This window comes from Apodemus sylvaticus, chromosome 1 (genome assembly GCF_947179515.1).
Source record: "Apodemus sylvaticus chromosome 1, mApoSyl1.1, whole genome shotgun sequence".
Taxonomy (NCBI): domain Eukaryota; kingdom Metazoa; phylum Chordata; class Mammalia; order Rodentia; family Muridae; genus Apodemus; species Apodemus sylvaticus.
The window spans coordinates 92,059,562-92,087,428 of NC_067472.1; the positions used below are offsets into that span (position 1 = coordinate 92,059,562).

The 27,867-nt window shown below is 43.6% G+C and overlaps 1 protein-coding gene across 1 annotated transcript in view; it reads right to left on the reverse strand.

The window, feature by feature from the left end:
* Spon1 (spondin 1) overlaps positions 1-27,867 on the reverse strand; it is a 277,312-nt gene that overhangs the window by 106,645 nt on the left and 142,800 nt on the right. Inside the window, exon 6 of the mRNA XM_052200940.1 lies at positions 1,267-1,415. Coding sequence (XP_052056900.1) covers positions 1,267-1,415 — 149 coding nt within the window. The remainder of the gene's footprint in view (positions 1-1,266; positions 1,416-27,867) is intronic.

A 27,867-nucleotide genomic window follows, 5' to 3' on the forward strand; every position in this document is an offset into this window, starting at 1 on the left:
GCTCAGTTGACAGCAGACTGCTCTAACTTACATGAAGTCCTTGGTCTGATTCTGAGCACTGCATAAAACTTGACATAGTGCCGCACGCCTGCCATCCTCGGACTCAGAGTTGGAGGCAGGAAAATTAAGGAGTTCTAGGTCATCTTCAGTTACAAAGAAGGGTGATTTGATCGTTAATTAATGATGCATGCAATGTTAAAACATTTAGACTTCAAATCAAATGAAGGAGAAACACAAGCTCACTCTGAAGCCCCACCCCCACATCTACCCCATGGTCTAATGGTTTAAAAGGATTCCCTCAGGAAGTCATGAAGGAGCAGGGTGACTTCTGTTGCATGCAGTACAGGACTGTGGGCAGCCTGGAGTCCAGATAGTAGGCTTCAGAGAAGCACTGGATCTGGGCTCTGCTCACCCCACTCAGTCTGTTGAGGCCTCTGAGCATACACCCATCACCACACAACGGGAGCACCATGTACGTGGGGCCTCCTCCATCATCTTGAGAGATGCAGAGCAGGAGGAACAAGGATGGTGGCTTTCCTTTTCCTTGTCTCAGAACAGCTGGGGCCAGCAGGACATGGCTGCTTGGGTAGTTCTCTTGTGCCAGGGAGACTTCTACAGGAATGACAGCTGGAGCCAGGCTATCGAATCTCCACAGCAAGCCACAAAACCGCTATTCTTTCAAGACCCCTCTTCTCAGCCTCTGTTTGCTATTAACTAGCTCAGGCTTTTGATGAAGGGTGGCCCATTGTCAGGTAAATGCAATGACAAGAACAGTGGGTCATTTTTCCTCACCTCCTCAGTAGATGCTGGGGCCTAGATAACGGGGCAGCTCCTGGGCTCCTGGTATCACATCAGTACATGGCAATCATAACTAATGATCAGTGAATTTATCAGACACATGAGACAACCATTGCGAAATACCACATGCCAACACATAAAATGTCTATTTTCAGAAGTGACAATTTGCTTAGACAGCTTGAAGATTATCCTCCACCCACAAGAACCATAGTATGAAACCTAAATCACAGTTTCTCTCTCAGGAGAGCAGAGGTCTGCCTTTCCAGCAAGCCTACCGCAGGGTTTAGCATACAGAAGCTGGAAGATTCTCGAGTTTAGGGAGAGAAACTGAGAACCTCTAATTCAGTCCATAGACCCCACCCCCACCCCAAGCACACTCTAGAGCACATTTCAAGCTCCTGAAAATGAAACTCAGGGATGCTCTGACCTTGTTTCTTGCTGTAGGTTGATCTAGGAGTCTGTTCTTACCTGCTGTCGAATTTCTTCCTCCATTTTCACTGGTGAGCCCAGTTCAGCAACTTGCTTGACCCCTTCACTGGCATATCCTCCATACTCCCACAGCACGTAGTTCTTGGAGTGGGACCCGCCAATGATGGCAGACCAGTGATTAGCCCGACCTGGAAATCAATCAGGATATAGATATCAGTGTGGTCAGGGTGGAAATTCAAACCTCTTCAGCGATGGGGAGGAGGGAGAAACAGTTCAAAGATGGAGCCAGTACTGAGTAGGCATGGCCTTGTCTTAATTCCAACATCACTCAGTGATTAGAGAGAATGTCTACTAACCAAGAGTCTGGGAATCTTGCAGAAGTGAACAGTGTGTACCTCAAGAAGACAGCCCAAGACACCCTCTGTCTCAGGGGTTCTCCAAGAGGCATGCAGATGAGGGAATTTGAAATGCTAGTAAGATTTGTAAGGCTAAGTAGAAAGGAAGGGTTGTTTCTGGCAGGCTCAGGATCATAGCTTAATGCTGTGCTTGGAAAGCCATCATTCAGCATTGCCGTGTCACTGTCAATGAGAATTAGATGCCATGGAGGTAGAAGGAGCTGCTCACAGATGGCATTGCTCTAAGTGCTTCGGGTGTTTGGATGGCATCGGAAAGGACCTGGAAGCCACTGAGGGGATCTGAGTAGGGGAGCAACATGATTGCATTTGAATTTTAGATAAATCATCCAGGCAGCAGGGTGAAGGGTGCAGCAGAGGGAGCAGAATGGAGTGGAAATCTTGGGGTATGAACAAGGAGCAGGGCTGAAGTGCGCATGACCCGGCTTTCGTGTTCAAGCTCGCCATGGCTTTCCTCAGCTGACTTTTATGTACATTCCCATGTGAGGGGTAAGCAGGCTAGTCACATTCAGAGAACAGGGCAGACAGCCTGGGCGTGTGGAGGTGGCCAGTCCATGGTGGCTTGATGATGACCAGCAGGGATGGTGGGAAGCAACAGGAGAGTCGTCCTGTACAATGTGAGGGAACAGCAGAACTGGAACAGGACCAAGATAGAACATGGCTCAGGGGTTTATCAAAGTTCCTAAGGAAGTGGAGAACAAGGGCTGATACTCAAAGCCAGTACCACATTGGACTTCTTTTTAGACTACAGATATTTCTATATTTACTATTGACTAAGTCACATACATTTCACAGACTAAGTCATACACAGTTCATAGGACTGGCTCAATTCTTAGCCACTCTTTGGTTGGTTTTACAAAGTCTCAAATTAAGAACATTTACAGGCAAGTGAAGGGGAAAATCTGAATTAGATAAACCCAAGTGACATTTTTAGTTAACCGCTGTATGCCTTAGAGTGGACAGAACTCTTCACTCCATCCTACCATGCTCAAAAACGATTCTAGCAGGGCCTGGTCCTGTTTCTACAGTAACCATTGCTCCTCAAAGGCTTTCTACATCAGGAGCACATTGAGAAATTACATAAAGCCAGATAGCACCCTCCCAGCCTGTTGATAGCAGCTGCACCCCAACCCAGGCAAATGAAATCACCATGTGGGTCAACCCAAGTGCTCATTATTTCCTACACATCAGGGAAATGCAGTCCTCGTGTTTATCTCAAGAAAAGACAGGTGGAGATGTAGCCAGATAGTTCTCTAATTCATTTTCTGAGCAGTAAGAAAGGCTTAGCTGTCATCTACGCTAAGAGTATACTTGTGAAGGCATGGCCTCATGATCTTTAGCTTGTAATATAAACACAGAGAGACCAACAACTTTAGTATCTATTGCTCCCCCTATGCTGTTCCACTGAAATGCCTCCTATGTTCAGGCCTGCCCTAGCTGAAATTCAACATGCAACAATACCCTGTATGCAAGGGACATTGTTGTTCCTTCTGTACTGTCTTGCTTGGCTTGGATGTCTCTTTTCCTCCTTCATGATTTTCCTAAGATTAGGAGCATGTCTTTGTGTGTGTGTGTGTGTGTCTTGATTATTAATTGATGAAGGATGATCCAGCCCACTGTGGGTGGTGGGTGGCACTATTCCCTAGGTAGGCCATTCTGGTTTGTCTAAAACATCTAGCTAAGAAAATGAGTAAGCTTGCATTCCTTCATACAGTTTCTGCTTTCTTTATTGCCCTGTCTTCCCCATTGATGTACTGTGACATGGAAGTGTAATCCAAAGATGTTTGTCACAGAAATAGAAAGGAAACTAAGACAGTGATCATTGAGAAGCTTTGGCTGACTGAAGCTCCTGCCTCCTGTGCTCCCAGTAATACAGACCATGTTTACTATTGTTGTAGTTCTACTAGGCTGTAGACTCCACGAGGGAATCTGTCTTCATCCCAGAGTCTGATGTGGGCTCTCACCTCATGTTTCTAAAAGCATTTTGCACAATCAATCAAATGTGAAGGTGGCAGGATTTATTCCCACAACATTGGGGAAACACAGGCACAGTTTAATTCAATGCAATTAAATTCAAGTTCAGTTCAGCACTGTTCCTGACTCCTACCAAGCTAAGGTCTCAGCTGTGCTCTGTGATGCTGTTGGAAAACAAAGAGCCATAGAAGGAAGGAAGGCACACAGTTTTCCAGCCAGGGAACAGGATTCCATACAGCATTCCCATATCCTAGCTATGTAAACTCTCAGATTCAGTTTCTTTATCTAGCCACATTTCACCCTCTTTCATACTGACCTATTAGGAGAGTTAAGTGAAATCATTAAAAAAAAAAAAAAAAAAAAAGAGAGAGAGACACTGTGTGTGGCATTACCTCGGCACAGAACAGACACTCAGTAGGTATGGCTTCCCCATTTCATGGCTGTGGGAATGGCTTCAAAACTGAAAGACGTGAAGCCTGCCCTTACCTCACCATGGAAAATAAACATATATTATGGGATGTGATAGAAAGAGAATGGAAATGAGCACAGTCACAGGAAATCAGAAGATGGACCCAGATGGGTCTTTTTGCTTTATCTATTCAACTTTCATTAGCTAAGTACCAAACACAGTGGCAGGCCATACGGACGGATGGGAATAGGACATGGCGTCTGCCCTGAGGGACTCACAGTCTGGGGGTGGGGAAACAGATGGAAGAGCAGATTAGCTATGATCCAGCTCATCAGCGTTATCACATAATAACACAGGGGTTGAAAGAACCGACTCCAAATTCTTTAAAACCAGGGAATCGAGGTTGAGAAGCTGGTGTGCAGAGAAGCAGGCACTCCCCCGAGGAGGTCTGTCTTTGTATCTCTTACTCTCTTGAATAAAGTTTCACTCTATGCATTCACCCTGCTAAACACTGCAAGTCTTAGTTTCCTAAAGTGACTTTGTGACAGAGCAGAGCTTCAACACCGGCCCATCAGCTCAGTAAGATCTGTGCACGGCTGGGGGAGGGGTGAGACCACATCCTCCCAGGGAGAGGTTCAAAGCAAGCACCAATGGAAAGACAGTTGGCAACGTGACAATGGGCATCCATGACAGGTGAGCAGCTGTCACTCAGGTGCAGACTGGTACAGTGAAAGACACATGGTGACTTGAAGCCGGAGAGTTGTGTTTATGAACCAGTCATTCAACCTCTGAGGGCCTCAGTTTCCATTGTGTTTATTTTTTGTTTATTATTTGTTTCACATGGTTCTGGGAACAAAATCCAGAACTTCACACATTCTAGGCAAATGCAGCATCATTTACTGAGCTATATCCTAAGTTGTCTTCCCTTTTAAAATAGGAGTAACAGTTTTAAGTCTGACCTCCCAGAGGCTGGTTTTGAAGGAACTACGAAAGCTGTAAACTGTTCTTAGCATCATTTCAGATAGAGAAACCTATGGGAATGTTCTCAATATCCCCAAGGGGAGGGGAAGCAGGAAGGGGAAGAGGAGGAAGAGAGCACACGTGCCCAATGGGAATGCACAAAAACCCAGGGAGGGGCTAGAGAGATGCCTCAATGGTTAAAAGTTAGCTGCTCTTGCAGAGAACTCTGGTTCAGTTCCCAGCTCCCAAATGACATCACACAACTTCTTATAACTCTACTTGCAGGGGTTCTGCCACCCTCTTCTGGTCTCCATGGGCACTGTATGTATTCAGTGTACATAAATATATGCAGGCAAAGCACTAACACATATAAAACAAGACCAAATATTTTTAAAAAGAAGAATCCATAAGAAAGTGAGAGCAGAAGAAAATATTTTTCAGCTTGGAAGAGGGCTGTCAGAGGTGAAGAGAAATGGATGAAAAGAGGCCAGGTAGGAAGATGGTGGGGTAGTCGGTTCGGAGCAGGGATTCTTAGCAACACACATAAGTGGATCAGATAACCTGCTAGGCTTCTGCTTTCCTAGTGAGATCCTCATTGTAATATCATCTCCATGTTCTGAAGGAGGAACCTAAGCTCCACAGAGTTTAGGGAGCCCACCTGAGTTTACAGACCAGGGAGAGGAAAGCTTCAATCCCAGGTCTACTTGACTCGGAGGAGGCAGAAAATCAAACAGGGCCTTGAGTGGACTGGAAAGTTAGAATACCAGGAGATTAGACAACCAGAAAGTCGGGACTAATTACAGAGATCTCTGAGTGTCTATGTGGTCAGTAGCACTAGGAAAGGTGGGTGATGTGGTGGGAGACCCATTGGTCCACGTGTTTGAACACCTAGCCCTCAGCTGGTGGCACTGTTTGGGGAGTTCAGGATCCTTAAAAGGTAATATCTGGAGAGTAGAGGTGATCACTGGGGTTGGACATTTAAAGGTGTAGCCTGGACTCTCTTTTGGCCCCACATCTGGAAGGTCAGCAAACTGCTATGGACTGATAGGCAGCAGCCATCACATGGAAGTGTTGAAGTATTCCCTCTAAAACCATGAGCCAAAATGCATCCTCTTCACCTTAGGTTGCTTCTGCCTAGTAGTTGTTATAATGACAAGAAAATTAACTAACACAAGATTCTGTCAGAATTCTTTTACATGAGGAAATCTGGACTTAGAGAGTTTCTTGCAAGATTACCTACAACTTGCCAGGTCAGCCTGGTGCAGGGGCCAGCTCTTCTTTATATCTTATATCTGGTGGGGCACAGCCAATGTCAGGAGGGGACAGGGTCTGAAGGAGAGGAGACTAAATGGGGGAATTCGACATTCCTTGCTTGAACTTACAAGATTTGCTTTGGGGCAGTAGTAGAGGAAGTGGAGGCAGGTGGCTAGGAGATGAGGCAATATGACAGCAGACCATGGACCGCAGAAACCCAGAAAGCACTCACCTGGCTAGTACACAAGAGGCCCTAAGTTCAATCCCAAATCTCTCTCTCTCTCTCTCTCTCTCTCTCTCTCACACACACACACACACACACACACACACACATCTTGAAGAGGTAATTTTTGATAAAGTCATTAAAACTCTTGTTCTTGGGATCTGATCAATGTATATACTAGTCTTGGTTCTGGAATGCTCTAGTGAAACAAGTCAATCTTTCTCAGCCTCAGTTTCTCCCTCTGCAGAGAAGATGATATAACCAAGCTCTCAGCGCTGTTCTGAGGCTGAAGCCCATTAAATAAAATCACCAATAAACAAAAAGTAAATATAAATGAGACAGGAGAAATCCAGATCAGTTTGTGGAAGGCATGATGGCAAAGAGGAATGTGTTTAGGTGACTGAGTGACACTTAGAACCAGTAGGCTGAGAAGACAGGAATGCTGGGTATAAAAAAAAGTCTGAATTTGGAATCATCTAGCTGGGACCCAGATGCATGGAGCTAGCAGAATGAGGTGGTCAAATAGATTCCAGTTAGGTGGAAGGAAATAAACTCTAAGAAATAGGGAAGTGAGAGAAAGAAGACTCAGGCATTAAAAGGTATGGTGATAAGGGATAAGATTAATGCTTGTAGATCCCTCAACAGAATAATCAGGACATCACCCTATGGTCCTGGTGAGGCAGTGGGGCCTCAGTCTTTGAAGGCAGAGGAAATCCAAAGACTATTACTAACCCTTTCTCCTTACAGAAAAGTGCAGAGTTGTTTGGTCAGGCATGCCCCGCACTCATCCCAACAGTGTCCAAGGGGCCTACACCTGTCTGAGTGTTGTATGTCTATTTCCTTAGGATTAAAGGAAGCTTGTAGGACACAGGAAGTGCAGGAAACTTAGAAGTCTCAGGAAGCTTGTGAAACCTGTAAGATTTAGCAAACTCAACCCTCAATGTTATGTAAACAGTAATAACTGTTGGGGAGAGGAGACTGAGCTGCAGAATGGCATGCAAGTCAAGCAGAGGGTGCCAGAGACCCAGCTTTCTTGAGTTGTTACCCATCTGAGGTGGGGTATTTGGTGATGCCACTGCCTTTGAGTTACCAACTGTGAGTTACCCATTTGAATGAGAATCATCCCTCATAGGACTGAGCATTTACACACTTGGACCCCAGTTCATAACACTGTTTAGGAAGGTTTTGGGTGGTGCAGCCTTGCTGGAGGAAGTATATTACTAGGAGCAGGCTTTGGCATTAAATGCCTGGTTCCACTCTACTTCTCTGTTTTCACTTTGTGCTTATAGTTGAAGATGGGAGCTCTCTACTCTGTCTTGCCTCTGTTACCATGATAGACTCATCCATCTGTAAGCCCAAATAAACTCTTCTATAAGTTGCCTTGGACATGGTGTTTTTATCATAGCAACAGAAAAGTTAACCCCTCACCCACAATCTTGTCAATAGAAAGAAGAGTCACATAAAGCAGGTCTTAGCATGTATTTCCAATAGTTTAGGTGAAATTTCTATGGGATAAATGTGTGGTAAGCTGAGAGGAAGAAATGCTTACACATATGAATCGGTGATGCTGATGGCTATCTGAGTCCATTTGTCTAAAAAGTCACTTCAGGTGATGCCTTGAATATATGTATTCAATATGTACACTTACAGCCTCCTTGGCCTCGTTTTTGCCGTCATATCTTGTACTAAATTACCAGTGTTTACGAAGATGCCTAAAAGGCCAGCATCCATCAGAAGCACGTCTGCATTCTGTCTGGTGTTAGAGGAGGCATGTTTTACGACAAATAGATTCTCTGAGGTGCTTGCTCTGTACATGGCCTGAATGATGATTAATTTAACATGTCAACTTGAATGGGCTATGGAGAGGCCAGACATTTGGTCAAACATTCTAGATGTAACTCTAAGGGTGTGTGATGGAGACTACCATTTGAATTGGTAGATACACTAAAACAGATTGCTCCCTCTGAAGGATTGGGCCCCACCTAGTCATCTGAGGATCCAATTAGAACACAGAGATCGATTCTGCAGTAATACAGACTTCCCGCTGCCTACATGCTTCTACGCTGGGGCATCATTCCCTTGCTTTGGATTCAAGCTGTAACACTGAGTCCTTCTGGCTCTCGAGTTTACTGGTGGCTTGCAGATTACTAGAACTACACATTAAGAACTGCACCACTATCTGGCTCCAGTCTCCAGGTTACTAGCTGCATACTTACAACTTCACAGTTTTCATACTGGAGTGAGTAAGGCAAGTCTTTATAATAAATATCTTTGTGTCTATGTGCCCACAACTCTTGCTCCTATTTCTTTGACGGATGCGGACTACATTCTTTGTTGTGCTTCATAGAAGGATGTACTTAGTTCTTGCTGACAGGATTGATTTAACCCCTGTTGCCCAACCTCAGCCTTATTCGTGGTCCTCTGAGCACATCTTTGTTCCAATTTTATTTTGTTTGCTGGGCCCTTGTGAAGTTTGCTGTAGCAGCCGCACCTAGCAGCGTTTCTCTGATCTCTATGTTCTGTCTTCTCTCAGTAGGACTGAACTTTATCTTTTATTAGGCAACCTTGTCATTTACATCTCTTCAAGACCAATGTCAAGCTATCCTGCGGCGTGCACTATGTAGGCAGCAGCTGAGTATGTTGTGTTGAACCTCACTCTCTGCTTGGCCTTGGTGTTGCGCCCCTAGGCCTGGGTCCAGGCTCTGCCTAATTTCCAATGCTTTGAACTTGGCTACAGAACTTGGCTTCTGTCAATCTGTCTCTAAGTGCTGCCCAGGACACAGCCTGCATTTTCCCTTTGGCTCTTTCTGCTCTTGGCTACTCCAGGGACCCACTCAGATCAAGCCACTGTGTTCTTCAGGACCCTGTCCCTGTGTGGCTGAACACCTGCATGAGAAGGTCATGTACCGACTGGAACAGGGCTTCCTCCATTTCCTGTCTTTTTAGTTTCTACACTCAGTTATCATTTTCTCCCTTCTCTAAGGGCTCAAGACAACCCTCTTTCATTCTAGAAAACTGTTGTTAGGAAATGGATTTGATTAGATTTGTCTCTTCCACGTCCTCTGAGGCCTTCAGCCAGATCCCAGTGCACCCTCTTATGCCACCAGTGAACACTTACTTGGCTCATACTATGCATTAAACCAGGGACCATCAAGCCAGAGCTGCCTGTCTTTGTTCCAATAATGTTTGATATTTTATTCATTATCTGTGCATTGCATTCATGCTACAGTAGCAACGTTGAGTAGTTTGGCTTGCAAAGCCTAAAATACTCACCATCTGGCTCTTTATAGAAACCATTTGCCAAGCCCTATGCCAGGCCATGGCAACTCTGAGACCAGTCAGTTCTGTGTCTCTGAGATGTTCAGTGGGAGGAGGAGGAAGGATGGGAAGGACTGGTCCTAACCAGACAGTGAATTGAGTGAGGTAACTTCAGTAGAGACAGACAGAATATGAAAGTCTAACAAAGCAGACGCTAAGCCCAGATGGTTGGTGCTAGAGGCTTCCTGGAAGAGGCAGATGAGGTAAAGTTTAGGGAATAGGAGTTAGCAAGGCAGATATGGAGCTGGGAAAAGACTGTATTTTTTTTCCAGTGGAAAAGTTAGGTGTAAAAGCAAAGGAATAAGAAAAAGCTACAGTTACCTGGTAAACTATGAATTCTTAGGAGTAGCATCTCTGCTGGTCCCCAAGCCCATGTGTGTGTGTGTGTGTGTGTGTGTGTGTGTGTTTAATAAATAATGAATGATCTGTGATGAGACTAAGAAGTCAAGAAGATCATGAAAGGATACAAATTGTGCCTTAACAGGATCTTTTAATTTTTCCTAGAAGGCAATATAAAGTAATGAACAAATCCACCCAGCTTCCTCTTTCTCTGTGTCTCTGTAGTACTTAGGGCTGAACCTAGGGCCTCACATATGTAAGAGCTCAACCACTGACCCAGTCTTCTGACTTTGAATTTATGATCCCCCTGCCTCAGCCTCCTGAGTAGGCCTTATCTATGAGTTCTGTCCAGAATAAACTAATTTTTATCTACAATCAACCCATAAATCTAGTTATGCTCACTTGGCTTCTGCTTCTGAGGGAACTATAAAACAGAACAGATTATACAGAGTTCTCCTTTGGGATGCTCAAAACCGGCAGTGAAGGCTCGAATCCCCGAGAGACTGGAAAACCCGGGAGCTGAGTCCATGCTTTCCTGAGTTGCTACAAAAGACACTTTCTGGTTTGCAGTGAAGGAATATGGAGGATAATGCAGACTAGCTTGGCTGAGGCGGTGTACACAGGGATTGCACAGCTGAAGCAGTCAGGATGTACAGGCTAAAATGCCAGAGAGAAGCAAGTCAGACAGAGACGAGCTTCAGAGAGATGTGTAGATGTCCCCTTAACTCGTGCCAAATTAAGTCACATGTGTTCAGGCAAGACTCCAGAGGCAGAGAAGAGAAAGAGCTCAATGAATATTCCCGAGGTTACAGACTCTGGAGCTACAGAACTTCTAAACCACCCGTAGCACAGATGCTTTGCACTCAACTGAGGCTAAGAAGAGGCACAAACTAGTTTTAAAGCAACTTAGTCCTGGAATCCATTCCCCTAACTCAGATGTCTGGCTCAGAGGGAGAAGAAGCACAGAGACTTGATGTGACAGGGTGAAGTGGGACACTCATGGGGGGCTCTCTGAGAGAAGGGGGAAGGGGTGATGGTAAGGAGGACAGCGATTGGATGTAAAGGGAATAAATAAAAACAGAAACAACAAAAACTCCACTTTGTCTTCTTAGGGGAGGCTACCTAGACTTATCTTAACCAAGCTCAGAAAACAGTCCTTGAAAGGGAATCAAACAGATCCACTAGCAAAGTAACCATTAGTCAAAATAAAGTCCCATGCCTTCTAAACAAGGTCCAGACACTCAACAATGGAGCCTTCACAAAGTCCAGCATACAATAAAGAAGTGATTAATAAAAGCCAGGTGTAATACGGCAGAGCACATCCATGACTGCAGTGCTGGGGCGGCGGTGATGGTGGCAGTGATGGGTTAGCAAAGGGCAGAGACACTGGTTAGCCAGCCTAGCTGGATCAATGGGATCCAGGCTCAGAGAGACTCTGCTTTGGGAAATAAGGGAAGAGACTGAAATAGACACCCAACATTGACTTCTGGTGTCCACATGCACATAGTATGTGCACTGTATGCTAACTCACATACACATACTATTTGACACATGTAGAAGCAATAAAATATGACCTAAGACACAGAGAAAATTAGCTAATAGAAGGAGTTCTTAAGGCTATAGTTGGACAGGAGTAACATACAGGGGCTGTAAAACAGCTATTACCAATATTCAAGGATTTAAAGAAAGGATGGATATAATGAATGAACAGATGGGAAATCTTGGCAGAGAAATATTTTGAAAGGCCAAGCGGAAATTCTAGATTTGAAAACAACAACACTGCATTTGAAGACGCCAAAGGAAAATGTCAGTAAATTAAAGGAGAGTAATAGAAATGCAATTCACAGTGAAGCAAAGAAAAACAAAAGGTGGGAAAAAATCATACTGGAGTCCCAGGAACATGTGGAATGAAAATAAACACTTTAAATGGAGTCCTCAGGATAGGATAGAGAGATGACTGAGTATTTAAATAAACAATGCTTGAATCTTCCTAAAATCTGATAAAAAAAAATTACCAACCCCCAAACCCCAAGCTCTCCACCCCCACACCACAGATTAAAAGCAAAGCAAAGCACCTAAAATTAAAGCAAAGACCAAATAAAATGAAGTAAAGGGAGAAAGAAAAGACGTATAAGCTATCATCTTCTGAGAGAGACAAGGAGGAAGGCATTAAAAAGCAGTAAAAGACACATCACAATTAAAGCAGAAAAGAATCACCCCCCTGGTTCAAAAACCAAGGTAGACACAGAGACAACGAAATGACGCCTTTAAATTTTTAAAAGAAATAAAACCCATCAGCTTAGAATTCTATTACCTTGTAAAAATATTCTTCAGTGATGAGTATAAAACAAAGCATATTTTTTTTGATAAATGAAAGCTGAGCAGATTTATGACTAGCACATCTGTAGCGTATGAAATATTAAAGGAAGTTCTTCGGGCCGAAGGGAAATGAAAACAGATGGCAGTGCATATCTGCATGAAGCGATGGAAAGTTCTGGAAATGGTAGATGCGTGGGTGGGTGAGAGGCATCTTTCAGCTCTGTGTCACTGAAAAGTCTCTCCCTCTGAGTGGAATTCCAAGGCCCCCTCTCTGGGCTAGCACTTCCACCAGCTCATCTTTGTCTCTCCCTGCACACAGCCTATCTTTTGTCTTTGTGGCTCTCCAGCTTCAGCTGTTTCCACCCCTTCCTCCCTGCCTGGTTTTCCTTGTGGTCCGTGTCCCATCTCCCCCCCCCCTCCCCATCCCCCCCCCCAGTCTTCAAGGCTTAGGATTTTGCTGCTCTCGATGATTCTGTAGATAGGCAGGTGCTGGCAACAATCTAAGGACAATTATTGTGTGCCTTTGTTATTTCTCTTTAAAATAAAAGGATGCTTTCGATTCAGTGACAGACCCCTTCCTAATACACTGGCTACCAAGTTTTGACCACAGAGTGCTTTCGGGAACCTTCCACCATAGTGAAGACACACGGCACTCTCAGGATCCCCTTCTCATGTGATCGGAATCAATCTCACTTTACTAACCCATCCCTGACAGGCTCTGGGCTAGTTTTTGCCCCTTTGGTTTTATCCTTTTCAGGTTATAAATGGATGTGCATGGCGTTAAGTTGGATGTATTATCCTAAGTAGCATTAAGTACTGTTCAGTAGATGAGGCTCATTCCCTGGGTGCCTACATTGCTTTCACGTCTGTTCATAGGCCACACAGAGCTCCACACAGAGACATTGCTTTGGTCCCTCCACCCAGTTCAGTTCTGTCAACTCCCCCACCTAACTCCAGAGGCAGGAGCTTCAGTTGTGCACCCCAGTTATGTCAGGGGTCCTGCTGTCTGTGCACAGGCCTGACTAATTCTGATGCTCCCATCCTACTGCTTGCTCTATCTGCCCAGTGGGTTTCTGAACCCCTGGTGCTGGTGTGCCTGAACCCCAAGTTTTGCTGACCCTGCCTCTGAGCAATGCTCTAAGACTTCACCCTGCTCAATTGGACAGGTTCCATGTGTCTCTGCATGCTTTCAGACCTACCTTCCCTGGAGACCTTCCCTTAAGATCCCTTAAGATCTTAAGATTACATGTAACTGGTTATGGAAATTTTTGACATGGCAGGACCCATGCCAAGGAATTTTGTACTGATTTGTTTCTATTACCCAGTAACGACCTCAGGATCTGGGTTCTGCTATTATTCCCACTTCACAGATGATAAAACTGACTCTGACCACTTACTTTGAGGTCATTCAGCAAGTGTATTGTTTCTGACGGTTGGACAAGTATCTAGGAGAACAGGATAGTGACAACCTCTGAAGCCATCCCTTAGCATATGGGTGGGGGCAGGAAGTAGAGATACTAGAAGTCCATCTTGGAAAGGTAGATAGCTCTTGACCACAGACTATACTTCTCCAATATACAGTGACCTTCAGTGACACATCCTTAGGCTGATGGTCTTCTTCTCCTGGTTACTTTATCCTTTGTCCCCTGCTCTCTGTAAACATTACCTGCCTCAGGTAACACTCAGTTCTTGTAAACAATTCTTGCCTCTGGTTACACTTTTGGGGAAACCTAAAGCTGGGACAGGGCTCATTCGGTTACTCTCCTGTGCGTAGGCCCAGGTTCCATACAAGGATTGTGTTGATTAGACAAGAGCTGGTTCAAGATGCTCTGTAGGTTTTTGTAAAAAGAATACAGCTTCCAAAGCTAGGGATGCTGTCCTTATTTTCTGTTTTTGCTTTTTGTTTTTTGTTTGTTTGTTTTTCGAGACAGGATTTCTCTGTATAGCCTTGGCTGTCCTAGAACTCACTCTGTAGACCAGTCTAGCCTGGAACTCAGAAATCCACCTGCCTCTACCTCCCAAGTTCTGGTATTAAAGGCGCGCGCCACCACCGCCCGGCCTCCGTATTTCCATTATCATCCGTCAGCATCAGCACTGCAACTACCATCATTTACTAAGCATGTTCCTTACATCACACGCTCCACAGGTGTGAACATGTAGCCTCCCATTCTCCCAGCGATCCTGTGAGGCAGACATGTACCATACTTCACACTACAGTTTTGGAAACTTAACTGCTAGCAAGTGGCCGGCCTGACATACACTGTCTACTGGACTTCATTATGTGATTTCTACTTCACAGTTTGGGCCGAGTCTAAGTTTTGTGCAGAGGTCATTTGGATGCCACACATGGCTGTCATCAGAATCATCTCTGGGAGTTAAAAATAACAAGAGAGGTATGACAGTGTCATCAGGGGCACAAGCATTTGGTGTTCAAAAGGCTCAGCTTTCTCTGGACTCGCTCTTTCAGCCCAGTTCTGAATTTCTGATTATTGGTTCTCTGATTATAGCTAAAGCTTAGTCGAGGACCTGATTCTTATTTCCGAGGCAAAGGTCATAATTCCAGGGCACTCCAAACGCTCATTCCCACTGCTGCTCTAGGGACTGCTTGATGGTTTAATGAGGGCTGGTGAACAGCACAGGAATTACATTTCTAGAAAGAGCAACTGTATTTGACAGCATCCTTCTGCTCTGGCTTCTCCATGTGCACATGGTTCTATGTGGGAGGGGCCGTATTCCTGCCTTTTCCAAATGTTTACTAAGATGTCACCGATTACTATTGTTCAATTACCATTACCAACACACCATTAAAACTCCAACTTTAAAGTTCTTCCAGGGGAGGAACATGGGGCATTGGGGATGATCATTCTAACAATATTTACCTAATTTTCAAAATCTAGGTACTGGCATGTAAAAGCTTTTCAAAGCACTACTGAACATTGTAGGCGTCTCCTGCCCTAACTGTACATTTTCCACATGTGAATCTTAGCCCTCAGCTGAGCTGTGTAAACATGGAAGGTGATGTTTTACTGTGTTCGGAAATCTTCTTAGCAGCAGAAGGAAGTGGTGAGAACTGGGGTCCACTGGGCGTCTGCCCACGGCAGGTGCCTTCTTATGAACTGTCTAGTTTACTTTACAATCTCATGTCACTGATGAGGAAACAGGCTGAGAGGATCTGGGACCTGCCAGGGGACACATGGCCATGGAGTGGCTAAAACAGGACTTGGCTCAAGGCCGGTTTATCTTTGGGAAAACTTTCTGTTTTAATAAAAGAAAAGCTAGAAGCTCAGTGTGGCTTGCTAAGGTAATGCTAGAACCAAACTCTATTAAAGGAATAATCTGTTTTTATGTGTGCATGTCCATCTGTCCGTCCGTCTGTCTGTCTGTCTGACTATGAATGGTGGGTGAGGAGTTAAGCTGTACTTTTAAAGAAACCCACCACAAACTTAAAGATAAATGTGAAGACATGGGGCTGGAGAGATGGCCCAGTCATTAGGTGCTCACTGCCCTTCCAGAAGACCTGGGTTTGGTTGCTTCCCTTCACATTCAGTAGCTCACAATCACCTGTAACTTCTGCTCCAGGAGATCTGACCCCTCCTGCAGGCACCCACACATGTGCACAACCCTGCTGCACATGCAAAAACAAGTTTTTAAGAAGTAAAAACCATCTTTCTGATGAGAGCATGAACAGAAAAGTCCAAACATGATATCTGCGCATTGTATACCTGGGTACGAAGGAAGCTACTCAACACCATGAGTGTGTGAGGTTTATTCTGGGAAAACAAGCATGGTTCAACTCCAAACTCAAATACTTAAAAAGTGTTCACAGAAGACACACGAAAGCATTTGATGACATTTACTACCCATTTAGGGTAAAAGAAACTCAGCAAACATAGAAAAAAACTCTACTCATTCTCTACTCTGAAAATATCTAAAAACAAAACAAAACCCTAAATGCAAAGCATACTAAGTGAGAACCAGGTTTTGGAACAAGAAAAGAATGCTCAGCACTGTCTGTCCGATGGCTGTTCTGCTGAGTGCAATAAGGCAAGAAAGGGAGGGAGAAGATTTAAGATTAGACAGGAGTCGTGGGTGTACAAAACTGTGCATATGCAAACTCCAAAATAATGTATTACAAGACTTATGATAGAAGGCTGTCAAACCTGCAAATTTGTCTCTAAAACCTACACTCTCAATTAAGCAGAAATGTATACACATATTGACCAAAGGCCATGTACATGAATGCATCATTCACAGACCAGAATGAGAAACTAGCCAAATATTCACCTATAACAACCCACATATGAAGCATGGTCTATGTTCATGACTCTTCCACAGCCATGAAAATGAACAAACCCAAAATATTACATCCATAAGAATGACTGTCACAAGCTATGAAGTTGGAAAACAAAAATGAGTCCAGAAAGAATACTTGCTGTAAGATCCCACTTATAAAGAGCTGAAGGAAGAAGCATTATGAAGCCAGGATAGAGGTCATGACAGTTGCTTTTAGGGTAAAGCAGAGACTAGAAAAAGACAAGGCAGCGTTGGAACCCTGGTCACGTGACTATGAAGCAGCTCCTGTGCTAACGATGGAACCGGCCCTTCTGTGTGCTTGTTGCCCCAGTACAAGGTTCATCTGGGGTGCTTGCCTTGCAGCTACAAAGTCATACACCTGCAATCCCAGCACTGGGCAGGTAGAGGCAGGAGCATTAGAAGTTCAAGGTCATTCTCAGCTGCATTCCAACTTCCAGCCTATCCTTGGGGTACATGAGGCCTTGTCTCAAAAACAAAATACGATAACAACATCAAGAACAAGTTTATTTTCAAAGTTTTAAAGTTTATACTTATTTATGCATTTAGCATATATGTATGTGTGTTACTGTGTGTATTTGTATGTATGTTTATGTGTGTATATATATTTAAGCATGTGTTTGTATATAGGTCTGTGTGTATTTATATGTATATTTGTGTGTATGTCTCTTTTTGTATTTGTGTGTTTATATGTATGTGTGTATATTGTGTGTGTGTATGTTTTTGTGTGTGTATGTGTTTATATATACATACAACTTGCAGGAATTGGTTCTCCCCTTCTAACCTGTGCTTCCCAGGGACTGAGTGCATGCCAAGGACCTTTACCTGCTGAACCATCTTGGCAGTCCCAAGTTCATTTCTTAGCTGTCTTTCTTGCCTCTCAAGCTGGCTCTGGCTCCCTGTTGCTCTAGGGATTGAGTAGAGAGGAACACTTGATCTTCTGGTAGAGGGTATGGGGGCAGGGAGAGAGCCTTGGTGAGCTGTAAGCTTGGGAAGTGAGGTCATAGGCCAGGCATTAAAAATTCTTTTAAATTAGTTCTTGGAGAGTTTTGTACAGTGTGTTTTGATCATGTTCTTCTGCAACTCTTCCCACATCCACTTCCCAATGCCAGGCCTTAAAAAAAATCAAACAAATAAATAAAAAGAACAGAGATCAGTTACTCAGACTCAGGAATGTCTGCCTAGAGTGATCAGTAAGGAATTACAAGGCTGGAATTTTTATTGGAGTTTGACCCATTGGGAGTTCAGTCAATCTTAGTCTAATGCATACCCACCAGTCATATGTTCTAAGAACCACACATCGTCTGAGAACTCAGAGATAAATCAGATATAATGTCTGATCTTGAAAGCTCCCAGGAGTTTAGAGGATCAAACACAGGGATGGACATGTGTGCATTTGACTCAGGAATGGATAAGACTAGCCACAGAGCAGAGAAGAGGGCAGTTACTGATCCAGATGGGGGTTGGGAAGGTTTCCTGGTAATGGGGCTTATGCTGGGATCAAAAGACTGGTCGCAATCAGCCCTGAGGAAGAGGGTCGTGACTGTGAGAAACAACTTGCGTGCACATCAGCCTGGAGCAGAACGGAAGGAACGGGGCACATCTGGGAACAGAACAGATGTGGAACCAGAGTAAAAATTTCAGAAGGCCGGAGATGAGGCTGGCTCAAGCTGAGAACCACTGAATCCAGTCAAAGAACTTGTGTTTTAACTCAGTCGGATACAACTTAGTCCTACATCTGTCCCTTCCCAGCTCTGTGGCTCTGGGCCAGTGACTTCTCTTTTCCCATACCAGAACTTGACCATTTTTCCCCTGAGTGTGAGTTTTCATCTAACACTCTCATGTGTGTGAGTGGGGCTGGGGCTCAGGGCAGGGGTCTGTGTGGGTGTTGTACTGAATGAAAACAGAGGTCAAACTCAGGACCACTCCTCAGATGTCCATTTGGTTTTTGAGCTGGTTTCTGAGTTTCTGCCTGAAGTACCCTCACTTGGCTATGCTGGGTCATAGACAGTGAATTCCAAGAATCTACCTGTATCTGCTCCCCTGTGCAAGGATTACCAACACAGGTCTCCACACAGGATTCTTTTATTATTATTTTTATCTTTTGCATGAATGTTGAGGTTTAAACTTAGGTCCTTTTGTTTGTTCAGCAAGCACTTAATAAATTGAGCTGTTCTTATAGGTTCCCCCTTTGTCAAAGACAAGATCCTACCTATCACACAGCCATGAACTGATAATGCTTTAGCCCCAGCCTCCCAAAGTCTGGGACTGTAGATATGTCATACTGTGCAGGAGGTGCCCCTCTTCCAAAGGCCACATCCAGCAGGTGCACATAGAAAGGTTGATTAGCTGGTATCAGCACTGAGGCTATAGAATCAGAATGTTAAACTTTTTACTTAACACATCAAAGTTGGCTCAGACCCATGCTCATGTGTTGACAGCTGAGAATTCTGCAAAGGCAAGAATATGAATGGAAAATTTCCTTTCCTAAGTTTCCTAAGGTGACAGCTGGTGGCCTCTGAGTCCCTGGTACCTGGTGAAAGGAAGAGTCCATTTTATACAGTTCTGGACAAGAAAGGCCTGTTTTCTCAGGATGGAGAGGAAGAGCCTACAGTTGTAGGATTATTTCCTTGACCATTTTGGTTTTTAGCATCTTAGAGACTAAATTTTCTTTTTCTTCCCTCTCCTTTTTGTCTTCTTTATTTTTTCCTCATCTTCTGACAGGATCTTATATATCTCAGGCTGACCTGGAACTCAGTATGCAGCTAAAGATGACTTTAAACTTCTGATCCTCTCATCTCCATCATTCACGTGTACCCCCCTCACCCTTTGGATGCCAAGTGCTGGAATTACCTGCATAGTCTATAAGTAATAATGTTATGCAGTGCTGGGACTCAAACTAAGAGTTTTCTGCATGCTTGGCAAACATCCTATGAACTGAGGTATATCCCCAGACCTAGATTACACTATTGAAGTGAGGAGAAAGAATGATTTTTTTGTTTTTTGTTTTTATTTGTTTTTTGTTTTTTGTTTGTTTGTTTTTGTTTTTGCCTTTATAAGGTCTGATATCCTGCTTCTTCCTTAGAGGCAAATAAAAGATGAAAAAATCCATTCATTGCTTAAATAAAGGTCAAAGGTGCAGTAAGGCTCCAGAGCAGATCAGGCAGCTGAACTTAAAGAGCAGGTGGAAAGATGGCGAGTAGGGATGGGGAGGATGAGAAGCGGGGATGAGGAGGAAGAACAAGAAGTTGGAAGAGGTGGCATCAGATCGGCTGCCAGCACTGAGCAAGGACAAACCTCACCCTGGGAGGTCTTGTACATAGGCTTCAATAGCGTAAAAGATGACAAAGCTAAATGCATAGTAGACAGTCATTAAATGTCTACAAATCAAGACATGCATAAGAATTTATATTTATTATGAGAATGGTAATCAAAAGTAAGAACAGATCTGAAAAGTTGTTATAATAGTAGCTATCCATTATGTAAAATGCTATATAATAAGACACAATATGATAATACATAAAGGGCTCTTCTCTCTCTCTCTCTCTCTCTCTCTCTCTCTCTCTCTCTCTCTCTCTCTCTTTTTCTCTCTCTCTCTCTCTCTCTCCCTTCTCCCCTCTCCCTCTCCCTCTCCTTCTCCCTCTCTCTCTTTCTGTATCATTTTTATCCATACAATAGTGCTGGGTAGATAGCCCAGGCTCTTCTCTTTTCCCAGGGCTCCAGAGGGTTCAAAGGTCACCAGCTACCATCTAGGGATGCAGATCTCAGGAACTTGGAAAGGGGAATTTTCTATATGGAGCTGGCTGCTACTCTAATGTCACATGAGTGAACGCTAAGTGGAGTGAGGATTCAGTGTGACACCAGAGTTCCCAGACTTTATTAATTGCCTGCTATTACTCCTTGTTAGGTCTGGGACAGGATTAGGTTGCTAATCTCTTGTAAAATTCTTTCAGATATGGCAACTTGCTGCTTCTAGACCTCAGGGTTGGACGGAGTTGACAAAGTTTTCATTAAAAACCAATTAAATAAACAAACACCCCCCCAATAAGTCTTAGTCTTTGAGGCTTTGTGCTCTGGACCTACTTCCCATTCACTGTCTGCTTCCTGGGTTGGATACAAAGGAACCAGCCACCCGTACTTCTGCCATCTGCCTTCAGCACCATAACTCTGTACCTTTGAACTGAAGGCCAAAAGAAACTCATCCTTCCTCAAATTGCTCCCTCTCAGGTGTTTGGTTACAACAACAGGAAAAGTAGCTAGTTCAGCCATTCACCTACTCCTGTGTTGAAAACTCATGCCATTCTGTCAAATAAAGAAACTGTTTCAAAACAGTTAAGATGTTGCTCTCATCAGTATAGACTAAGAATTAATGAAGAAAAAAAAAGTCATGTAAGCTATGTTGAAAAGAAGTTTAATACTCTATTTGCAACATGAAACCCAAAAATCCCTGCAAATTGGGAAGATATTTGGCAGAACTAAAATGGCTGGCACAAAACACCAGCCTGCTAGGATTGTGAACAGTCAGCCTTCCTTGGCAGAGAGAGTCCTTCAGGGTGTATTTTCTACTCATTGTTTGGAAAATTTAAGCCCTTAAATGCTGGAAGCTTCAGCAGAGCTTCCTGTGTCTGATCCTGAGTCATCTTTTCATGGTTTTAGAACATATACACTATCTTTTTCTATGATTATTTTATATACTTAAAATATTTCCTTTAAAATGAAGATTTTTTTTTTTGCACTAACAGGTCAGTGCTGAGGCTGTGGGTATGCTGAGGGTCGCAACCACCCTTATCTATCTTTCCCTGAAGTATGTCAAAAAATCATGGTAGAAGTCTCTAAATTTAATCTCAGCATTGGATAAACAGGATATGATGGCACATGTCTGTAATCCAAGCTGGAGGCAGAGGATCAGAGTTCAGAGTTGTTTTTGGTACAGTCTGGGGCACATAAGACTTCATCTAAAAAAGAAAAAAATCACTGTGGAAAACCAGAACAAAACAAGGAAGACACAGACAATAGCCACTGGAGGAAAGACTCTTTTCCACAAGGAGGGTTTGCCCCGCGCGCTTCCTGCCATCCAGATCATCTTTAAAATACTAAGTAAAACTGCAGACTTCGGGATTAAGGATGATACAAGGGATCTTCCCCAGAGCTTTATAGATTAAAGGAAGCAGAGTGCATTACCTAAAGGAGCTTTGCAAAAGGGTCTAGAATTTGTCTTTTGCAAGATTTTTCTCAGTATCATTTTAAGAGATGGAATAGGCCCAGAAACCTAGCCCATTTATTCAGCCCCACCCCCCACATTTATCTTATAGCTGTAGCTATATATATTTTGCTTGCTATAGCTAGGTAGCAATGACCCTAGCCATGAACAAGACAAGGTTTCTGCCTTGAGAGAATAACAGTCTAATTCTAACAGGAAACATGCCAAGCAACTCTGGCATCAGTCAGGGTCAGGCAGGATCTGGACTGTGGTGTTGGAGTTGACAGGATACACTCTACTCTGGGAGATTTTCAGTTATTAGAAAGGTCTGGCATCAGCCTCCACATCTTTGGTCCTTCCTTTGTTCATTGTTTTTCTTTATTTTGAAATAAAATAATAATTTCAAAATCAAGTTAAGGAATTTCTATACTACCTTAAATAAATACAGCTTAAATTTAATGAAGAAAAAAGCCACGTAAGCTGTGTTGAAAGAGAAGTTTAATAGTGTATTTCCAACAAGAAACCCAAGGATCCCTGGAAAATGAGAAGATGTATGGAATTTATTGACAAGACTTCCTGGAATTTATTATGTATGATAGGTTGACCTCTAACCTGAGGTCCTCCCGCTGTGCTGGGGATACAGGGACATGCCACCATACCAGTTCATCACAGGCTTCTTGAACATTTGTTATGTGTTTATAGCATCCTTCCATGTGCAAATATAAAATAATGCCAAACTCCTCTTTTCTATGAAATCATTCCCCAAAGTCAAAGACATTACAACTTTTACTCTACAGTCATCCAACTGTATCGTTGGTTTGAGAAAGCAGCTTTAATCTTTCTTTAGGATTAACCTTGAATTTTGTAAGCTTTAAATTACATGACTATCCTCAGGAAAGCAGCAGCAGCTGTGCTAAGCAATAAGTGGCAGGAAGGGTACCAAAGGCTGTAAAGAGGCTTTGAGAATGGGAATAGCCCAGTGTGGGATGTCAGGGAGAGCGTCTCAAAGAAGCGATGGTTTAGGGTGAACTATAAAGGCTGAGTAAAACCTAGTTAGACACACAAAAGAAGTTGTCCCAGGGCTTAGCTAAAAAGTTCTGCTGTTCTTATGTGCATGTAATGTACACATGTGTATGTGAGGTGCATGTGTGCCTGTGTATAAGAGCTTGTGTGAGCGCCAGTGGGTATGTGTCATAGGATCTAGCTCTCAGTTACTGCTCCAGCACCATGCATACTGTCATGCTCCCACCATGATATCTATGGTTTAAGCCTCTGAAGCTGTAAGTAAGGACCCAGTTAAAGGCTTTCTTTCACAAGAGCTGCCATGGTCACGATGTCTGTTCATAGCAATAGAACAGTGATTAGGACATCCACTAAACCATCTCCCTAGACACTAGGTTGGTTTTCTTCTATCACCCCAGCTTTGCTTTTCCCGTAACTGGTGGTTGCGCAGTCTCCACTGAAGAATTGCTTACGTAGGCAGGGAGGCTGGGTGAAACTGACCTTGAGCAGTAGAAGTCACAGAACATATAAATCCCAAACTCTGTTTATGCCCCATTGTTCCAAACAAACAGGTCAGGGGCTACCAGCTTCAGCTAGCTGATGGGTTCCATGTGTTTGTCTGGGTTGTTGTGCAATGTGTATTTGTTATTAAATTCCTTTCTGATTGAAGACTATGTCACTCTTTCTTCATTTCTGGTTAGGTTTTTATTATAGGACTTTTTATACAATATCTTCTAATTTCACTTTACTTATTTTTGAAACAGAGTCTCATATATCCCAGGTTGGTCTTGAACTCACAATGTATCTGAGGATGACCTTAAGTTTCTGATCCTCTTGCCTACAACCCCCATGTTGGCACTATACGTGTGTGCTACCACACTCAGTCTGGGGATAAAACATTGGGCTTTGAGTATGCCAGGCAATATTGTACTATTTGAACTATATATTCAGGTCCTGCCTTTCAATTTTGAGCTTGTAAAGCTAGGAATGATAAAATGTATCTGAAACCCAGTTCTCTCTCTATTTGTGACATGGAGGAAGTAGGAACTTTAGAAAAAGTTATCCCTCAATGATGGAAGGATTTATCTGAGAAAGCAACAGGAGAGCAGAGCCAACTCACTGGAAGGTTGAGAATTTGGGTAGGATAACAATAAGACTAGAAAAACAATAGTTACAAGATGCAGGCATCATTAGCTGTGGCTCTGGCACTGAGCTAAAAGAAACATGTATACACTCTACATGGTATAATATGCATAACAATACTTGATAAAATCACAGCACTTGCCAAGGCTGTGAAAGGGCTGGGAAATATCAGCGCACCCTGCCTCCTATAACACAGTGATGCACAATGTGCCTTTGCATACAGGAAACTCGAGACAGATTGAGCAGTATCTTTTTCTGATGCTGGTTCACTCTGAGATCAGGTTATTCTTAAGACATCTCCATATGGTGTTTGAGGCATGCTTTGCTTTGTAAATGAGTAAACTGAGGCAGGAAGTGGATAAAGTAATCTCCATAAAGCCTTCTAAGTAAGTCTTTAGGTTAAAATATCAAGATGGCTCTGACTTCCAGGTTAGTCTAGACTGCATGGTATATTGTGTCTTTCAGCAGAGGACTGATGGACTCCTGGACATTGCTGTGCTATTGCTGGTAAAAGAACATAGATTATAACCTCTCCCTTCTGAAATCCTCTCTCTGAGCCCTCACATTGCTGTGACATTTGGTGTGGAGATTGAGCAGAATCCTGCTCACCCTCCTTGCCTTACTCTCGCTTCTTTTTCTGGTCTTTAGCCTTTGCATCCAAAGCTTGTCCCCTTCATTCCTGTTGAGGAGCTTGCAGATTGCAGATCAACTCTGTCAAGGCACACAGAATTAGACTAGGATCCCTGAATGCAAGACGTGTTTACCAAAGTCAACAGACCAAAGACAGAACCAGAGACCAGAGAAGCAAAGTCAAAAGAATCCATGTGTGCTAGAGACAGGGCAGTCAGACAGATGGACAGCTCTCTTCAAAGGTTGCTTAGGGACCCAATAAACCCCAAAAGACTGCTCTGAATCCCAATGTGGGTGGGCGGATAAAGGCGCATTATTCCCTCCTTTGCGTTTTCCCAGGGTGTACACAACAAAGCAGATGCAATTTGCATTCAATGACTGAAAGCCACTCACATCTGTAAACAGTAACTGTTCCAGCCAGCAAAACCCTCCAGAAACCTCTTATCCCTGTTTCAAGGAGCCAGATGTGAGGAGAAAGCCTCCTGCATCCCATTGCTCTCTCCACTTGAGCTGCAAGGACCTGGAGTAGCTCCGTGTGGGGGCGAAATGTGGTGCATTTTGCTCAGTTTAGAGGCAAGCTTATAATGTTAGAGTTTAATTAAACTCTTGCTGGCTGTTCTAAAGTTTTGCTTTTTCCCAAGCCTTTCTTCATGCATTCCCTGCAGGAAGAGCTTGCTTTTCCCATCCAATGAGGGTCATTAGGACCACATGAATATGTACAGACGCAGGAAGGTTCCAGGATGCTCTCAGGGCATTTGGCTCATAACTTTGAATTTAATCAATCAGCTCAGTAGTATAGTAAAGGGATTACCACAACCCCATTCCCCAATCACAGACCATGGCTCCTGTGCAGGGCTATCTGTGTTGAGATTTCTTGTTATCTTTCGTCCCTGTCTCTGTTCCTCCATTCTGAATTTAACTGAGGCTAGGGATAAGCTGTAAGTATCTCTTTGTGCTTCTGTTTTGCTTCCAAACCCAAAGCAGTAGAGTTCTTGCAAACTGAGAGGGATGTTTGCCAGGGCTGGGGTGCCTGGCACCAACCTTTGCAGAAACCCCATTTGTGCTTATAAATATCTGGCCTTCCTTGGAATAAACAATTCTTGAGGGTGTATTTCTCAACCCATTTTTTGGAAAACTTGAGTTCATAAATGCCATTAGCTTCAGCAGAGTTTTGTGTGCAAATTCCTGGGTAACCATACAAAAGGCTATCGTTAACAGAACTTGAGCACCCCACCCCCAATTTCATAAGGCTTTTTTGGTGTTTAGAATAGTTTCATGCAGAAGGAATACTGAATCTGTCTTTACCCCTCCCCCATTCTTTTCTTTTTAAATACAGGGTTTCACTATGTAGCCCTGGCTGGCCTGGAACTTACCATATAGACCAGGCTGGCCTAGAGTTCTCAAAGATTCACCTGCCTCGGCCTCCTGAGTACTGGAATTAAAGGCATGTGCCACCACACCCACCTAAATCTTTTTTATTAATACCTACATTTCTTGAAATCATATCTTAGAGATTAGCAAACAGGCTAGGAGGAAATAGAGAAAACTGCTGGGCTGGGGTTAGACTTCAGAGTCAATCCCATATTTTCCCCCATTAGGGAAACTGGTAGTGTTAGACTTGTATGTCAGTGAATTTGTGACTGGTAATGAGCGCCATCTCTCCCCTACCCACACTCATATCTCTGAGAGCAGGTGGCCATTTAAGCTACAGGAATGAACTGTAGTGATCATGTGTTCTGAAAACTTCCAGGCAAATAAGTGGCAGGAGAATATCAGCAAGTTAATTTATTCGTCTCAGTGGTAATGGGGCACATCCGTGATAGACAAAATTACTTCACACACAACAGAATTTTAGATGGTCAGTCCCAGATAGGTACATCTTATTAAAGAAAGGATGTACTAAAAAAAAAAAAAAAATCCATGTTTGAGCTTCTAGGAAGAGGACGGAGGAAGGAAAGAGGCTCCAGCCTTACTGATTCCAGGACCCAATCAAATGCCAATAAAATAGTTGGAAGCAAAGGTTTACCAGATGTGATGGTTTAAATGAGAATGTGCCCTGTGGGCTCAGGCCCCCAGCTGGTGGTGCTGTTTGGGTAAGTTTAGGAGGTGTGGCCTTGTTGGAGGAAATGTGTCATCAAGAGTGGGCATTGGTTTCAAAGTCACATGTCATTCCCAGTTCATGCTCTCTACTTCCTTCTTATAATTCAAGATACAAGCCCCCAGCTCCTGCTCCAGCTGCCATGCCTGCTGCTTGCTGCCGTGCTTCCCAGCCATGATCATTCCTACTCTCTGGAGCTGTAAATGCAAATAAACACTCCCTTTTATAAGCGTCTTGGTATTTTATCTTTCGCCTCCTTTTACGTTCCTTCATTCTGAATTTAACTTAGGCTAGGGATAAGCTGCAAGTATTTCTTGTGTGCTTCCAACTCCAAAGCAGAAGAGTGCCTGCAAGCTGAGAGGGATGCTCGCCAGGACCGTGTGAGAGAAAAGCAGTTGACACGCTCATCAGGAGGAAGTGAAGGAAGGGAGAGGCCGAGAACACGGAATACCCAGGAGTGTTTGGCCGTGTGCGAGGAGGAAGGCACACTGAGAACCCGTACGGAGGTGCAGGGGTAGAAGCGAGAAACCAAGAAACCATGAAATGAAACAACAATCACAACAGCTTGAGGAAAACGTACAAGGGGTGTAGTAAATGTATAAGAAGAACATTATGCCCACTTCTGAAGAGATCGTTGCGGGAGGAAGGGGCAGCGGGTAGCAAGCATTCAGCAAGGGTGTGGCCAGATACATGATTGAGTGCCACCAGAAACTGAGCTAAGAGAAAACAAAACAGCCAAACTGTGCAGAGTGTGAAGAAAATGAGAGGACAGAAATGGAGGATGGAGTTTTCTGGGAGAAGCAGGGGTTCTTAAAGCACCAACTAAGCACACTGTTCACATAGAACAAATGCGTTGTGTCTACTTGTGGAATTAATAAGCTAACAGCAAAGGACAAAAGGACAGAGAAATAAAAATAAAAGACCAGCTAGAAGAAAAATATCACTGTTAATAAAGTAGATGGAGGTATGAACAGAACCTTCAGAGTCACTTAACACACCTCAGATAAAAACAAATCACGAAACCCTTCAGCTGCAAATGAAAAGGGC